At 35.8% G+C, this 16,472-nt stretch overlaps 4 protein-coding genes across 5 annotated transcripts; all 4 read left to right on the top strand.

Annotated features, from left to right (window-relative positions):
• The first annotated feature begins 217 nt into the window (after nucleotides 1-217).
• apoa4b.1 (apolipoprotein A-IV b, tandem duplicate 1) lies at nucleotides 218-2,120 on the top strand. The gene is given in 4 exon segments (NM_001079861.1): nucleotides 218-253; nucleotides 358-412; nucleotides 938-1,088; nucleotides 1,169-2,120. Coding segments are annotated over 3 exon segments (768 nt in total). The 5' UTR covers nucleotides 218-253; nucleotides 358-372; the 3' UTR covers nucleotides 1,746-2,120.
• A 1,214-nt stretch (nucleotides 2,121-3,334) lies between these two features.
• Nucleotides 3,335-5,539, top strand: LOC100005908 (uncharacterized). Its single transcript, XM_001344786.7, has 4 exons — nucleotides 3,335-3,548; nucleotides 3,647-3,702; nucleotides 4,857-5,001; nucleotides 5,080-5,539. Exons 2-4 carry the CDS (start codon nucleotides 3,663-3,665, stop codon nucleotides 5,435-5,437), a joined length of 543 nt encoding a protein of 180 aa, XP_001344822.3. The 5' UTR covers nucleotides 3,335-3,548; nucleotides 3,647-3,662; the 3' UTR covers nucleotides 5,438-5,539.
• Nucleotides 5,540-7,759: 2,220 nt separating this feature from the next.
• On the top strand, nucleotides 7,760-9,117 carry apoa4b.3 (apolipoprotein A-IV b, tandem duplicate 3). The gene is made up of 4 exons (NM_001386381.1): nucleotides 7,760-7,808; nucleotides 7,911-7,966; nucleotides 8,081-8,231; nucleotides 8,315-9,117. The coding sequence occupies exons 2-4, from the start codon at nucleotides 7,927-7,929 to the stop codon at nucleotides 8,889-8,891; spliced, it is 768 nt and encodes a 255-aa protein (NP_001373310.1). The 5' UTR covers nucleotides 7,760-7,808; nucleotides 7,911-7,926; the 3' UTR covers nucleotides 8,892-9,117.
• Nucleotides 9,118-9,500: 383 nt separating this feature from the next.
• Nucleotides 9,501-13,283, top strand: si:dkey-7f3.14. Of its 2 annotated transcripts, NM_001386351.1 has the most exons (4): nucleotides 9,501-9,957; nucleotides 10,063-10,118; nucleotides 10,305-10,452; nucleotides 10,545-10,986. In NM_001386351.1, the coding sequence occupies exons 2-4, from the start codon at nucleotides 10,079-10,081 to the stop codon at nucleotides 10,765-10,767; spliced, it is 411 nt and encodes a 136-aa protein (NP_001373280.1). In that variant the 5' UTR covers nucleotides 9,501-9,957; nucleotides 10,063-10,078; the 3' UTR covers nucleotides 10,768-10,986. The 2 variants fall into 2 exon arrangements, with proteins under 2 accessions (NP_001373280.1, XP_068070101.1); XM_068214000.2 differs by having other exon boundaries at nucleotides 9,909-10,118; nucleotides 10,545-13,283.
• The last annotated feature ends 3,189 nt before the right edge of the window (nucleotides 13,284-16,472 follow it).

The raw sequence follows: 16,472 nt of genomic DNA on the forward strand, positions 1-16,472 counted from the left end.
AATATCTATTGAGTCTGTGTTTAGAGAAAGTAAAAATAGTAATCTCTCTGACATTAATTTGTATTGAGCCTTAGTATCAGTCAGTTCAAAGGACAGCATCGCATCATGTGACCGCAGGCTGAAAGTGATGGTGGGGGAGCGCCACTGACAACATGGCATTGGAAGCTGGACTTTGATTTTTTTCTATGGATATATATAGCCGACTGTCCTCACTAAAGCTTACTGGACTAAGCAATACCAGTGGGACTTGAAGGTAATTTGAGCTTGACAGACTATGACTGAAATGTATTATGCATATAAACATGCACCGTTTAAGACATTTTAATGCAAATAATTAAAATCATTTTCTCTTTTTAGCAAACAACAGTGAAGATGAAACTGTATCTGATACTTGCCTTTGTGGCATTCACAGGTAAATCCTCTTTTGGTTTAGCTTTTTTAATACATCTATATGTGTGTATATAAAATGATATAAATGAAGATGGTATCACTGTATTTTGATGGCGGATTTACTGCATCTAAAGTTCACATTGGAGCCTTGAAAATTGTTTTAGAATATTTTTTAGAGAGCCCTTATAGGCTTTTGCATTCTTTATGTTTATTTGGGGTTACTTTGTTTTAATGGTACCTTTTGCACATTTTGTTGATTCTACTACTAAATAAATACTAGAGTACTAGAGTATTTATAGATTGTAAGGTTAGGGTTAGTGTAAGTTACATGGAGAGGAGAATGTCTGTTGGTGGAGCAGTGTCAACAGTTATTAAGCAGTCAGCTAATAGTCTAATGAGAATTGCAGTTATTGGTGCACTTTCTTCTCGGGTTCAGCGGTTGTATAGTGGTTATATATATAAAAAAACTCACTTGAATGTTTATAATTGGTGCAGATTTGGAAATTGATTGGGGAACATAGATTTAATTATTTGTATTTTTTACCAGGCTGCCAGGCCAACCTATTCTATGCTGATGAGCCCAAACCACAGCTGGAGCAGCTGACAGATGCATTCTGGAGCTATGTTTCCAAAGCAACACAAACTGCAGAGGAAACCGTCAAGATGATCAGAGAGTCTCAACTGGGTCAAGAAGTCAAGTGAGTCAAAATCTTCCTGCTGGACATCATTATTTAGAGTATTTCTGTATGAAACTCAAATGTTCTTCTTTACCTCACAGTGAAAGACTGACCCAGAGTGCTGATATGGCCAGTGAATACGCCGTCACCCTCAAGAAACAGGTGGATCCTCTGACTGAAGAGCTGATGAACAAAATCACCAAGGAGACTGAAGTGCTGAGGGAGCGTCTGGGGCAGGACCTGATCAATGTGAGAGAGAAACTCGAGCCCTATGCTGACAACATGAAGAGCCAGATCCAGCAGAGAGTGGAGGAGCTCAGGGCGGCCATGGCTCCGTATGCTGACTCCCTGGATTCTGAAACCCTGAAGGCCACTCTTCTCCAGAAGAGTGAGGAGCTGAGAGGAAACCTGGAGCAGAGTGTGAAGGAGCTGCAGGCTCAGCTGGAGCCCTACACTGCTGAACTCAAGGAGAAAGTGGACCAGCATCTGCAGGAGTTCCAGAAAACTGTGAGTCCTCTAGCTGAGGATCTGCAGGTCCAGATTAGAGAGAGAGCCCAGATTGTCCAGCAGAGTCTTACACCCTATGCTGAAGACCTTAAGGAGAAGCTGGACCCCTATGCACAAAACCTAAAAGACCAGCTGATCTCTCTGTACGATTCTTTCACCAAGAGATATTAAATGCTCAACAGACTTCTTCCTACTGTATGTCACTAACAGAACTGTTTTTCCTTTTATGAGTTTTTTTTTTTACTCTAAAATCTAACTCTCCAATTACTGTGACCCAAATCACACTTCTAAACAACAACAAGATCTTTTTGGGTCAAACACTAATATACATAAAGGAATTGGGGATTGGTTTTGTTCTAAAATACAGTTGTTTACACATTAGCCATCCCACCAGATGCAGAAATTTCACTCACTTTCTAACTGTTGTGTATTTATTAAGCAACTCTTTATTACTTCTGACAGAAAATGCTTTTCTTGCAAATGTATAAATGCCAAGTGTATCATTTGTCGTATTTATGCAACAATAAAACACCTGCAATTTATTAACACAGTGCTTCTGAGCATTATGTCCACTCAACCCACACATGTAATGCATTACAAGTGACTTTGAATCATAATACATTTTTAAATATTACATTTCTAGCTCTAAAAAAGCACAAAGACAACATTACTTCTTTTTTTTTATCAATGAAATACGCCATGACAAGATTACACATTCCTAATGAAAGCACCAAACAAACAAAGTTATTTCTAAAAATAAATGAATAAATGGTTTAACAATCCTCGGCTTCTTAAAAGTTTATCATTATTTAATAAAAAAAATGTATATATATATATATATATATATATATATATATATATATATATATATATATATATATATATATATATATATATACATTTCTAAATCTTTACTTTTTGTTATATCAGCTTTGCATCAAAAAAAGTAAATTGCAATGCAAAAAATACGTATATACAGTTGAAATCAGAATTATTAGCCCCCCTAATTATTAGGATTTTTTTTTTTCCTTCTTTTTAAATATTCCCAAATGATGTTTAACAGAGCAAGGAAATTTTCACAGTATGTCTGATAATATTTTTTCTTCTGGAGGAAGTCTTATTTGTTTCATTTTAGGTAGAATAAAAGCAGTTTTGAATTTTTTTTAGACCATTTTAAGGTCAAAATAATTTGCCCCTTTAAGCTATATTTTTAATAAAATATTTTTTTTTATAAAATATATTTTTAATAAAATAAATCAGTTATTAAAGATGATTTACTAAAATTTTTATGTTTAGAAATGTGTAAAAAAAAATCTTCTCTCCAATAAACAAAAATTGAGGGAAAAAATATAATATAAAAATTTAAATATAAAAAATAACTCAAAAAAAAAAAAAAAAAACTATTTGTAGTACTCTCCCATTAACTGCACTTCAAATAAGACATCCCAGAAATGTCAAAAAGACCTATTAGGGACTAGACATCCATTGTGGTAGTAATATTTAAGGTTTGTAGAATTCAAATTTGGCATTAGAAATGTTAAAAAAAAAACTGTATTTCTGAATGTCTGTACATTTGCCAGAAATATTATTTAAAAGAAACTATCAAATATAGACTCGTGCAAAAATCAAGGTCATCTCAACTGACGCATAATAAAGATAAGATAAGGTTGAGAACTTTCCAAAGGTGGAACTTACAGTCATTTGTGGTTGTACTTATAATATGACAAATCATACCTTAACATGATGTCTGTCCGTTCTTTGTTATCAGTACTGATGCAGATGTGTGCAGTAACTCATGCCCATGGTCTTTTCAAGTGACGTCCAGATTACCCACACAAGAATATGTAGTCCCAACATATCCAGATAGGAGATACTCAAATTTATTCCCAATCCTGTATAAAAGCAGCTATGAAACAGCCATCTCCATACTTGCTCTTTACACTGGACAGTGTCAATTAAATCACACCAACAAAGGTAAGAGGAGACGTTCATTATTAGTTAAAAATATCAAATATGTTTTAATATGTTAAATAGCGTGCATTTCATTACATTATATTCATTTTATTTTTCAGACTAATCTTCAAAACCATGAAGACTCTTGCGGTCCTTGTATTGGCTGTTTTTACAGGTTAGATATGGAACTGGTGAAAAAAAAAATACAGTTTTGTTGTTTTAAAAAGCAAGATTCTAAAGCATATCAAATATATTTTGCACATAGTTTTGTAGACAAATATAAATGATGATTTTTGTATAATAATTATTTCTGCTAGAAATCCTGGTACCCCTAATATTATTCCTCTCTGCTCACATTTATTATGTGCAAAAACAAAAAAATCAAAATGAAGAGATCAGATGCAAAAACCTAAAAGCGCCACTTCTAATTTTCTTCTACAAGGAGCATTTTTTCAGCCTCTTATGTTTATGTTCATTTTTTTTATTATTAAAAGCGATGAAAATAACCTATTCTTTGCCATAAAGTGAAATTACTTAATCAAAACATAGGAGCCTGAGAAAAATGCTAAACTTAGAACAAAATTTCTGATGGCACTTAGAGGTTTTTGCATCTGAACTCTTTATATCATTTTATTCTTTCGATATCTCCGGTGTTTCAGAAGGCTTTGAATTGGGTAACACTTTATTTTGATGGTCCATTTGAGTATTAATACACTGCTTAATATCTGTTGATACTGCTCTTTCAACAGACATTTAACTGACTATAAGAAACTTTGCAAGTACATGTCAACTCACACTATACCCCAACCGAACAGTCTACTTATAATCTAATAAGAATTAGTTGGCATGTAGATGCAATGTAACTTAAATTCAACAAATGAACCATCAAAATAAAGTGTGACCTGTATTGGTCCTTCTTTTATTTAACATTTACATGGTACTGTTTAGTTAAGTTTTCAGAGGAAGATTGAACTTTGTTTTCATGGCAAGAAGCTCTGTCTAGCCTAATTACATTCTCCCACCATCATTCCTTTAAATGTTTAGACAAAGTTCAGTTATATTCTCATAGTTGTCTTGAATAATTATAAAACCCCATATTTTTCTCTGTTTAAAGACTAACATTACTATTTCCATTATTGTTTTATTATTAGTATAAGTAGTGTGTGATTAAAACATAATGATACTCCTTTCTTATTGTATTAAGATGCTATACATTTCAAGAATGTGATGTTAAAATGATGCTATTCCAAACCTGAAATGTCAAAAATGGCACTATGTTGCTCCAAAATGACGTTGAAATGATCTGATTTATTCAATCCCTAATGACAGGCTGCCAGGCCAACTCATCTAATTCCAAAGAGCTGCACAATCCTCGTCTGCAACCCTTCATAAATGCTTTCTGGACCTATATTTTCCAAACCGTAAATACTTCTGATGAAACTTCCCAAATGACCAGCGCGTCCCAGAATGTAGAGTAAGTTTACCACAAATTTTATTTGAAACAAAATTAACATTTTCTAGACATGAATTTAGTATTTCCCCTGTCCATTAGGCAAACACAGGCTCCTGCATCTGAAGACCTGATGACCAAAATCACCAAGGAGGCTGAAATCTTGAGGCAACGTTTGGAACAGGACCTGAACACCATGAGAGATAAACTGGAGCCCTATGCTGACCATCTAAAGAGCCAACTCGAGGAGAAGGTGGAGGAGGTCAAGGCAGCCATGGGTCCATATGCAGGCTTCCTGAATACCGAGACTTTGAAAGGAAGCCTGGAGCACAGCATGAAGGACATGCAGACTCAGCTGGAGCCCTTCACTGCTGAACTCAAGGAGAATGTGCACCAATATATGCATGAGATGAAAGAATCATTTGTTGCTTCAACAGAAGATCTCAAGTCCCATAATTAACCTGAGTTATGTCTGAGTTCTCTTTTATAATTCTGCATTGCATTGCATTTTTCTTACACTTGTTTCTGTTAATACAGCAATAAAACATCTACCTTCTGTGTAGGTTTATGTCTTTTATAGAAAACATATTTTACAAATGATTTCTTTGCACCGTTTATTATTCCAGAATGTGCAACAAGAGGCGTCGTTTTTTTGCAAAGCATGCTAACTTTTAAGGCTCAAAGGGGGAATTTGAGCATTATTTATATTTTTGTCTGAGGGGAAAAAAAGATTTTCATGCATTCTGGCCATTATTTAAACACTACCATATCAATCAGTGTAATAATCCCCACCATTTCAAAAGTATCTGGATGCAGCCTTTGTGACGCAAGCTAAGATTGTATCACTCAGCGATGCAATGTCAGACACAATGCACTCAATGGAGTGAGTGACGTGACTGTGGCGGGTATGGTCAGAGGTGGGATTGGGTGAGCGCATTAAAAAGCATTGGATGCAGCTCGGATTGCACTGCACCAGGTCTGCATCCAGACCTCTCTCCACGATTTACTAGTTGTAAACCTTTATGAGATTCTTTATTCTGTTGAACACAATAAATTATATTTTACAGCAAGATGTTTCACAGTAATTACACACTCAGAAATCTGTCATTGGTTTAGTACCTTTTTCAAAATGTACACTTTTGTACCATACAGGTGGACATTACTACCTTTAGGGTACACTTTTAAGGTGCTATGCATTTAGACATTTAGCTATTTATATGTACCTTAAAGGACCTGTAAAAAAACTGTACCTTTTGACAAGGTTACCACCCCAGTGAAAGATATTGTATCTTTATTTCTGGGAGTGTATAAGAAAAATACTACGGAAGTTGATGGGTACAGTCAATCAGCATTTTTTATAATAACTTGTTTAGTGTTCACCAGAAAAAAAAAAAAGAAAAACTCGAATAGGTTTTGAACAACTAAGGGCTAAGTAAACGATTAAAGTGATTTCATTTTTGGGGTGAACTTTGTTTTTAAGGATCACAGCGTAGTGCCAAAATACTAATTGAAAGTCACTTTTGATTTTAAAACATTGCTACAACACTTTCAAAAATAAAGGCACAGGAGCTGTCACTGGGGCAGTACCTTTTCAAAAGATACATATTTGTACCTGTAGAGTCCAAAGTATTACCTCGAGGTACATATTAGTACACAAACGCACCTAAAATGTATCTTTGAGGTACCAATGTGGACCCTTTAGCCACATATGTGCACCTTTTGAAAAGGTACTGCCCAAGTGATAGCTCTTTTACCTTTATTTCTGACAGTGCATGCTGTGTACCAATTGAAAATAAGTCATTACAGTTAAATCACCTATTCTTTTATATATTTCAACAAATGCATAGCTTGTAAATAGAACACTAACTCATTCATTCATTCATTCATTCATTCATTCATTTTCTTTTCGGCTTAGTCCCTTTATTAAGCTGGGGTCAGATGCCCTTCCAGCCGCAAACCAACTCTGGGAAATAGAACACTTAACTCGTATAATGAAAAGTAGTGACATTGCTCTCTAGTGGTGAAATATGCTTCCATTTTTTTGTAAATTGTACTACATAGCTGTGCTGAAAAGAGAATATATGATTAAAAATATACATTTCCTTACTGTAGACTAACCAGTCAAAATTTGTTATGGATTATTTAACATTATGTTCTTTTGGCATTATGTTAATGACATTCATGACATTATGTTCATATTGAGGTCCAGTGGCAAAATTACAGAATTAACCAACCATTGAATATATTACATTTAAAACCACTTATAACACCAGAATCACATCAGAAGCAAAATTTAGTATCTGTTTTAAAGCAGTTTTTATACAAAAGTAAAATGCCAACAGATCTGTCAGACATCATCTGAACACACATAACATTGTTTTTATTAATTTATTTTTATTTATTTATTTATAATCATTTGACTTTTTATTAGGTCAGTGGTTCAAATTACTCTGCATGGATTAAGTTTTTAAGATGGGCCTTAAATAATATGTTTTCCAGATCACTCATTTTGTGATATATTTAATAAATTGATGTTTCAAGAAAATTTAAATCCCTTTCATAACCTTTCGAGTGCTAACTCATAAAAACTAAAATGCAAAGTTCCACTGTTATCAATATCTGCTCTGAATCTGAAAGTCTGTGATGGTTAAAGGTGCAGTTCAGAGCATTATGATGTGGAGCATTGACAGCAAGGCACTACCTATTGGACTTTGGGTTTCCACTACAGCAGTCACCTCCCTGTGCTATACTGTATAAATACAGATGTGAAATATCCACCTTCACACTTGTTCCTCATACAGGACAGCATCAATTAAAGCACACCAACACAGGTAAGAGGACAGACTTACTTTCTTTCCATTTAAGGTACTGCTATAATGATGATTTGACAGAGAAAAAAAACAATGCTGATGAAACATGTCATTTAATTACAGACTAAAAGTGAAGACCATGAAGGTTCTTGTGGTGCTCACACTTGCTGTGGTTACAGGTAAGAAACTAAAATTATAATTAAACTTTTAGCCTCTTCAAAATGTTTCAGGCTTAATAAATTTAGTGTTTATTTACAACATCATTTAATCTGTTTAAATCTTTCAATCAACAGGCTGCCAGGCCAATATATTCTATGCTGATGAGCCCAAACCACAGCTGGAGCAGCTGACAGATGCATTCTGGAGCTATGTTTCTAAAGCAACACAAACCGCAGAGGAATCCATTAAGATGATCAGAGAGTCTCAACTGGGTCAAGAAGTCAAGTAAGTCAAGAACATTTACCTGCTGGACATCATTATTTAGAGTATTTCTGAATGAAACTCAAATGTTCTTCTTTACCTCACAGTGAAAGACTGACCCAGAGTGCTGATATGGCCAGTGAATACGCCGTCGTCCTCAAGAAACAGGTGGATCCTCTGACTGAAGAGCTGATGAACAAAATCACCAAGGAGACTGAAGTGCTGAGGGAGCGTCTGGGCCAGGACCTGATCAATGTGAGAGATAAACTCGAGCCCTATGCTGACAACATGAAGAGCCAGATCCAGCAGAGAGTGGAGGAGCTCAGGGCGGCCATGGCTCCGTATGCTGACTCCCTGGATTCTGAGACCCTGAAGGCCACTCTGCTCCAGAAGAGTGAGGAGCTGAGAGGAAACCTGGAGCAGAGTGTGAAGGAGCTGCAGGTTCAGCTGGAGCCCTACACTGCTGAACTCAAGGAGAAAGTGGACCAGCATCTGCAGGAGTTCCAGAAGACCGTGACTCCCCTGACCGAGGATCTGCAGGTCCAGATTAGAGAGAGAGCCCAGATGGTCCAGCAGAGTCTTACACCCTATGCTGAAGATGTGAAGGAGAAGCTGGACCCCTATGCACAGAACTTGAAGGACCAGCTCGCTTCTCTGTATGACTCTTTCATCAAGAGAAATTAAATGCATTAAAGACTTCTCTTTTTTACCAAATTAACTCTTCACAAACTTCGAAATTTGACATATTTGATCCATGTTTTTTTCTATCGATTCATCCTATCATGCCATAAATTAAGTCTAGTTTCCTAACTGTGCAATATTCAATGTCCTTTACATTTGCAAATGTTCTGTTTTAATGTGTGGTGCTGGATATTTATTTAATAAAATATCAAATATTTTTCAGACAAAATGTTTGTGATGTTTACAAATGCCACACATTTGACCATAACTATCAATCATTCATTCATTCATTTCCTTTTTGGCTTAGTCCTTTTATTAATCTGGGGTCGCGAAAGGAGAATGAACTGCTAACTTCAGCATATGATTTACGCCGCGGATGCCCTTTCAGCTGCAACACATCACTGTGAAACACCCATACACTCCCATTCACTACGAACAATTAACCAACCCAATTCACCTATACCACGTCTTTGGATTTGTGGGGGAAACCAGAGCAACCGGAGAAAACCACGTGAAACATGGGGAGAACATGCAAACTCCACACAGAAATGCCAACTGACCCAGCCGAGGCTTGAACCAGTGACCTTCTTGCTGTGAGGCAATCATGCAACCCACTGTGCCACCGTGACGCCCAACTATAAATCAATAAAAACAATTTAACAGAATGGTGATATTCTTAACAGGTGTATATGCCACAACAAACAGCCATCATCTTTTTTTTAACCAAAAATGCTCCACAAAAAATGTATTAGAAAACAATTCTGCCAAAACACCATAATTCTAGTTGTGGTGCAATACCAAATACAGATCTGTACTTGTTCTGAAGTGTCCATTGCTTACAAACACACACTGAGTTTTATGTTTGCTTTGAACGTGAGGATTTGTAGTGACAAAAAGTTCCAATCAGGACATTTTGATATGGAGTAATCATGAGTCACGCACTACCCACTGGACTTTGGGTCTTCATTGCGACAATCACTTCTGTTAGTATAAATGCAGATTAACAACCGCTGTTGATTCACAATTTAACTTCAGATGGGACAAATTGAGTTGAAACACACCAACGCAGGTTAAAATTTGATATTTTTTTAAGAGTTTTTTATTAATATTATTATTATATTACTTTGCTTCTATTTGATTTATATCTTACTTCATGTCTGTAATTTTCTTGCAGACTAAAACTAAAAATTATGAAGATTCTCCTGGTTATTACATTGGCGATGTGTACAGGTTAGACAAGACAAAACAAATTTAGCAAATAGTTTTTATGGTGCTTTGAAAAAAGTCTTCACTGTCTTTCAATGTATTTTATTCACGCTATTCATTTGCATCTATTGCATATGCATTTTTTTGTGGATAGCAGAATATATATAAAAAAGATTATATTATTTGAACATATATTATTGATATCTGCAGGTTGCCAAGCCAACCTTTTCGATGCTGATGAACCCAAGCCACAACTAAAGTTAGCTGATGTATTCAGGAGCTTCGTTGACCAAGCCAGACGCACTGCAGAGGAAACCATTGAGAAGATTCAGACTTCCCAAGTGGGACAAGAACTCAAGTAGGTCAAGATTTGTATTTTCTTTATAGAAATCTGCTACCAATAACTTCTAGTAAGATTTTTAATATCACAAATAATGTCAATATGACCAGTCAGCACACCACCAACCTGAAGGAAACGATGGATCCTCTGATGACCCAAATCACAGAAGGTGCTGACATGCTAAAGAATCGTATAGAAGAGGAAATGAGCGTTGTAAAGTGTGCACTAAAGCCCTACATTGAAGCTGTCACCGATCCATTTGAGAAGGCAGCAAATCACATGAGAGAAGCTCTGAAATTTGAGAATCTGAAGGGGAGAGAAGTGAAGAGCTGAAAGAGAGTCTGGAGAAAAATGCAAGAACTGAAGACTTTCATAACTGCAATAACAATTGCCCTTTTCATCAACACAGAGTTGTACTAGAATCTTATTTGTTGTATATTTAGAAAGCAATGACCTGTTGAGATGTATAATGTAATGTAATGTATAAAATGTGCCTGCTAAACTAGTATTGCTGTGTGGTAAATTAGTAAGCCCAATAAATCCTCCAGAAAAGTATAAATCAATTCTGATTGAGGTGACCAGATTTCTGAAATTAAAACAAAAGTTAACACTTTAGTTTAAGTGACAGTTATCACAATTAACAAGTGGCTTATTGCCTGCTTAAGATATTGGCTGTTTATTTGTATTAATATTCTGCTCAATCTTAATCTACATCCCTGATTCTACCCAATACCTAAACCCAACTAATAGCTTACTAGATATTACAGTTTGTCAATTGCTAAAATCATAAAAACTATTGGCTGAACACAGTTCTTAGATTCCTGACCTCATTTAGCTAACTGTGCTGTAAGTTGTCAATACCTTAAACCAGTGGTTCTCAAACTTTTTTCACCAAGTACCACCAAAATTGTCTTTCCAAGTGCCACCATAATGACCAGTATTAAAATACAGTAGCGAAGTAGGCCTAATTAATAAAATTCCTGAATTTGCAGTAACTGAAGTTCCAACAAAACAACACAGTTCTGCTAAAAGGCATCTCTAGCGCGTATCTGCTCTGCAAGTGCTGTGTGCCTCTTCCTCTGGCTCTGCGCCAAGCGGACTAATATTTAACATCTAATGACATGAAAAATAAACACTCCCAGCTAGCAAAATTCATGTGGCTTAAATCCGGCCCACACCAGACACTTACATCTGGCCCACATACAGCATGAAATGATGACATTTAGGCGGTCCGCTCTTGTTTGCCAGATCCGGGCCACAATTAAGCCATAGCAATGTCACATATCAGCCAGAACTCAACCAAAAGAACCAGAACTGACCCTATTCTGGGCCACAGTTTGCTTTTATTCTGGCCCAGATCCGGCCCACACCAGACACTTACATCTGGACCACATACTGAATGGAATGATGGCTCTAGGGCGGTCCGATCTTGTTTGTCAGATCTGGGCCACAAATAAGCCAAAGCAATACCATATATTAGCCATAATTCAACCAAATGAACCAGAACTGACCCTACTCTGGGCCACAGTTTGCTTTTATTCTGGTCCATATCTGGCCTTTTACTTCTAATAATGGATTAAACGTTGGTAAACATCAGTGAATTATATTATATCATCACAGGTTGTGCCTCACTTCATTTTGTTTGCTGTAATAAATAAACTTTTCAAGCAAAGTTCTTAAAAGTTACAGCAGCCCAAAAGAAAATTTATATTAAGAGGTTCAGGGCTATGAGTCCAACTAAACACTTTTCACCATGATGGTCACTTTAGTCTATGTGGTCCACATTTGTTTTAGGATAACTGGGCCACATTTTCCTCTGGGCCACTATAGGCTCAAATCCACATTAGCCAGAGCTTACTGTGTCGAATATTTGCCAAAAGTCACCCATATATGTTTTAAGATAACTGGGCCACATTTTCCATATCTTCTCTGGGCCACTATAGGCAAATGGCAGCATTAGCCAGAGCCCAGAGCTTACTGTGCCAAATATTTACTAAAAGTGGCCCACATACGTCTTCAGATAACTGGGCCACATTTGCACCTACACGTGTGAGCCACTTTAGGTTTAAACCCAGATTACCCTTAAATGACTTGGCCACATTTTTGCCAACTGTGGTCCACATTTGTCTTTCATCATTTGGGCCAAATATATAATTACCACATTGGCCACATTAGGCTCACATTCAGATTACACTTTGCCATAAGTGCCAAATCTTTGCCTTTAATGGCCCATATATGAATTTGAATCTTTGGCACCCCTTAGCCAATGTACAAGTGGGCCACTTCAGGCTCACATTAATTTTGTCTGGGCCGAAGGAATACCACATAACAGCCTAAAGTGGCCCACATTTGTATGCTATCTGGGAAAGCTTGATGTTAACCTTTTTTGATCACCTGCTCAAATACTATGTTTTTTCTGTTGCTTGTTTTTTTCTTTGGCTATATTTGGTTTACCACTGCCTATATATTTAAAACTTATATTCATCACTCAACAGGAAAACAATATGGTTTCATTAGTTGATGTTATGGTATTTACTGGCATAAAAATAATCTGCACAGCATTTATCAATCATAGTTCAGCATTTACAAATAAATTCTTAAATTCTAAAGTTCCAACACTAACAAAGATGAATATGTACTGTAATATTTCATCACCTCGGAATTATAAAGTTCTACCTGCGTTCTGAATGATTTTGAGATATTGAGCTCCAAATTTTTTGCATACCAAAGCAAAAAGTGCTATTTTTTAATTTTTTTATTTATTTTTTTATTTTAAATAAAAAGTCTTAAAATGTAAACAACCTCCCATTATGTAAATTTGTCATTTGATAAAAATATGTGAATAACTCAAGTTTGACAAAAATGTCAGATGGAACCTCATAGTTCTAAGATGACGATATGTATTGTTTATGAAAATATATTAACTAATAGAACCCTGTTGTAAAGTTTTAACTAAAAAAAATGCTAGAATATTAGATTGCGTTGTATGTTAGATGACCACTGCACTTATATGTATATGGGCAAAAAAAATTAATCCAAATATATTGTCTCATACATCTACCCATCATCTGTCAACCTCCACTTGTATCTATAACTTCTGGGTGGTCCTGCGTAGAATGCTTACAGCTATTTTAAGTCATATTTGTCTTTTACATACATGTATTTGGTAGATGCTTACATTGCATTCACCATATTTTTACAGCATGTGCAAACTTTTGAAAAGTTTAACCCATGACACCAAGGGGTCTATTTTAACAATCTAGGCGGAGCCAAGTCTAAACTGTACGCCACAAAAGCATTAAAGGCGTGTCCGAATCCACTTTTGCTATTTAAGGAACGGAAAAATACCCTCTGCGCATGGTCTAAGAGGGTTCCCAGCTAGCAAAATTCATGTGTCTCTAGGACGGCCCACATACCGCATGGAATGATGGCACTTTGGCGGTCCGGTCCTGTTTGTCAGATCTGGGCCACAATTAAGCCATAGCAATAATACATATCAGCCAGAATTCAACCAAATGAACCAGAACTGACCTTATTCTGGGCCACAGTTTACTTTTATTCTGGCCCAAATCTGGCCTATTACTTCTAATAATGGATTAAACATTCGTAAACATCAGTGAATTATATTATTTCATCCCAGGTTGTGCCTCACTTCATTTTGTTTGCTGTAATGACAAACATTTCAAGCAAAGTTCTTAAAAGTTACAGCAGCCCAAAAGAAAATTTATAATAAGAGGTTTAGGGCTATGAGCCCAACTAAAGCAAAATCTTTTCTCCATGATGGTGACTTTAGTCTATATGGTCCATATATGTTCAAAGATAATTGGGCTACATTTACCATATCTCCTCTGGGCTGCTTTAGGCTCACAGCCACATTAACCAGAACTGTGCCAAATATTTGCCAAAAGTGGCCCACATTTATTTTAGGATAACTGGTCTCCATTTGTCATATCTTCTCTGGGCCACTATTGACTTAAATCCACATTAGCCATAGCTTACTGTGCTGAACAATCGCCAAAAGTGGCCCACATATGGTTTAAGATAACTGGGTCACATTTTCCATATCTTCTCTGAGCCACTAGAGGCTAACGACTGAATTAGCCAGAGCTTACTGTGCCGAATATTTGCCATAAGTGGCCCACATATGTTTTAATATAACTGGGCCAAATTTACCATATTTTTTCTGGGCCACATTAGGCTCACAGCCACAATAGCAAAAGCTTACTGTGCCAAATATTTGCCAAAAGTGGCCCTCATATGTTTTAAGATAATTGGGCCTTATTTGCACCTATATGTGTGAGCCATTTTAGGTTCAGACCTAAATTAGTCTTAAATGACTAGGCCACTATTTTGCCCTTATTTGTCCTCTGTCATTTGGGCCAAATTTATAATTTTCCACATGGGCCACATTGGGCTCACATTCAGATTACATTTAGCCATAAGCGCCAAATCTTTGCCTTAAATGGCCCATAAATGAATTTGAATCTTTGGCACCCCTTAGCCATTGTACAAGTGGGCCACTTCAGGCTCACATTCATTTTGTCTGGGGTGAAGGAATACCACCAGTGCCGCATAACTGCCTAAAGTGGCCCACATTTGTATGCTATCTGGGTTCTAAGCACACCAATGTGATCGAATGCTTCAGAGAACAGCCAATGCTGTGTGTTCATTTTATTCTTTTATTATTTAGCGATTCTTCTGCAAGCCAGTAGAAGGGAGTCACAGTACGGTACCACAGTTTGAAAAGGATTAAATTTATAAAACATAATACACTCTGAGCTAACTCAAACAATGTTAATTGGGAGACAAACTTAGGCATGGAAAAAAATACACCATAGAATCTATACTGCACATATACACAAGTTACACTCTATACATATACACATATGATACACTATATACATATACACTGTATACATATACACACATGATATACTCCATACATATACATACATAATACATTACAGTCAGGGTCTGGGATAAAATACGATACACTCTAAACATATGAAGTTTCGTTGCAAAACGAGATAAATCCATTTTGAGAAATGTTGCTTATTTGACATTATTATTTAAGACATCAACAGTCAATTTCATTCACAAATTTTTGCACATTAAACTATTACTTGAGCTCAGTGAAGGCCAGGAACACAATATTTTCAAATCCAGGATATTTTTATTGAAATTTATGTCGATAAATAGTTAATAAATAAATCAAAACCCATGCAAAAATGCAACATATCAATCTTAACATTTTCAAACATCTTATATTGGTAAAAAAAAAAAATAATAACATACATCATAAATATATACAAAGATTGATAAATAATAATAAGATTCTAAATTAGTTTTGGCCAGAATGTACACAACACAACATAACATTATTTTATTTTTTTATTTTTTGCAAAACGCTATCCACCTTAGGCTATATTCTACTACTATAATACCCTTAAGAAAAGCGAGTGAATGAATGTTTTGTTTGATAAGTAAAATTAAGTTTGTTTTATAAACATTTTGTAGAGTCGACTTGTAACGACTTGTAAAAGTGGAGGCTCCTTCCACACCGCTGCTGAAAAGTTCTTATCTCTGTTGCACCAAGTTCGCGACACAAGCTCGCCTCGCCCTGTCATTTTTAAGGAATTATTTCACTGTAATAATAATAAAAATCAGGGCTTGACATTAACTTTTTTGATCACCAGCCACTGTGGCTAGTAGATTTCCAACATTAAGCCAATCAATATTTTCACTAACCACAATTTTGTTGTTGGGAAATATATTTAATATGTATAAATTTGACTTTGACATGCTAAAATTACTTGATTTAGATTTTGTTATTTCCACATGCCTCCTCATTTATTTAACTTTTTGTGTGTTGTGTATGAGCTTGCTCAATGAGCATGAGCAAATGGGCCTGGTTTCATTGTGTCGTATTACAATTAGTTTTTATTTCACATTACTTTACAGAGCTCAAAATTAAGCATTTACTAAATTTATCTCTGACCACACCAAACATAAACAATTATTATTTCTTAGCCACAAAC

This window comes from Danio rerio, chromosome 16 (genome assembly GCF_049306965.1).
Source record: "Danio rerio strain Tuebingen ecotype United States chromosome 16, GRCz12tu, whole genome shotgun sequence".
Lineage (NCBI taxonomy): Eukaryota > Metazoa > Chordata > Actinopteri > Cypriniformes > Danionidae > Danio > Danio rerio.

What these genes read in the sequence shown, in the direction of transcription:
- LOC100005908 (XM_001344786.7), top strand. Translation starts at nt 3,663, where the DNA reads ATGAAGACTCTTGCGGTCCTTGTATTGGCTGTTTTTACAG. An exon ending in TGTATTGGCTGTTTTTACAG is followed by an intron (nt 3,703 to 4,856) that starts GTTAGATATGGA and finishes CCCTAATGACAG; the next exon opens with GCTGCCAGGCCAACTCATCT. An exon ending in AGCGCGTCCCAGAATGTAGA is followed by an intron (nt 5,002 to 5,079) that starts GTAAGTTTACCA and finishes CCTGTCCATTAG; the next exon opens with GCAAACACAGGCTCCTGCAT.
- apoa4b.3 (NM_001386381.1), top strand. Translation starts at nt 7,927, where the DNA reads ATGAAGGTTCTTGTGGTGCTCACACTTGCTGTGGTTACAG. An exon ending in CACACTTGCTGTGGTTACAG is followed by an intron (nt 7,967 to 8,080) that starts GTAAGAAACTAA and finishes TTCAATCAACAG; the next exon opens with GCTGCCAGGCCAATATATTC. An exon ending in CAACTGGGTCAAGAAGTCAA is followed by an intron (nt 8,232 to 8,314) that starts GTAAGTCAAGAA and finishes TTTACCTCACAG; the next exon opens with TGAAAGACTGACCCAGAGTG.
- si:dkey-7f3.14 (NM_001386351.1), top strand. Translation starts at nt 10,079, where the DNA reads ATGAAGATTCTCCTGGTTATTACATTGGCGATGTGTACAG. An exon ending in TACATTGGCGATGTGTACAG is followed by an intron (nt 10,119 to 10,304) that starts GTTAGACAAGAC and finishes TGATATCTGCAG; the next exon opens with GTTGCCAAGCCAACCTTTTC. An exon ending in CAAGTGGGACAAGAACTCAA is followed by an intron (nt 10,453 to 10,544) that starts GTAGGTCAAGAT and finishes CAATATGACCAG; the next exon opens with TCAGCACACCACCAACCTGA.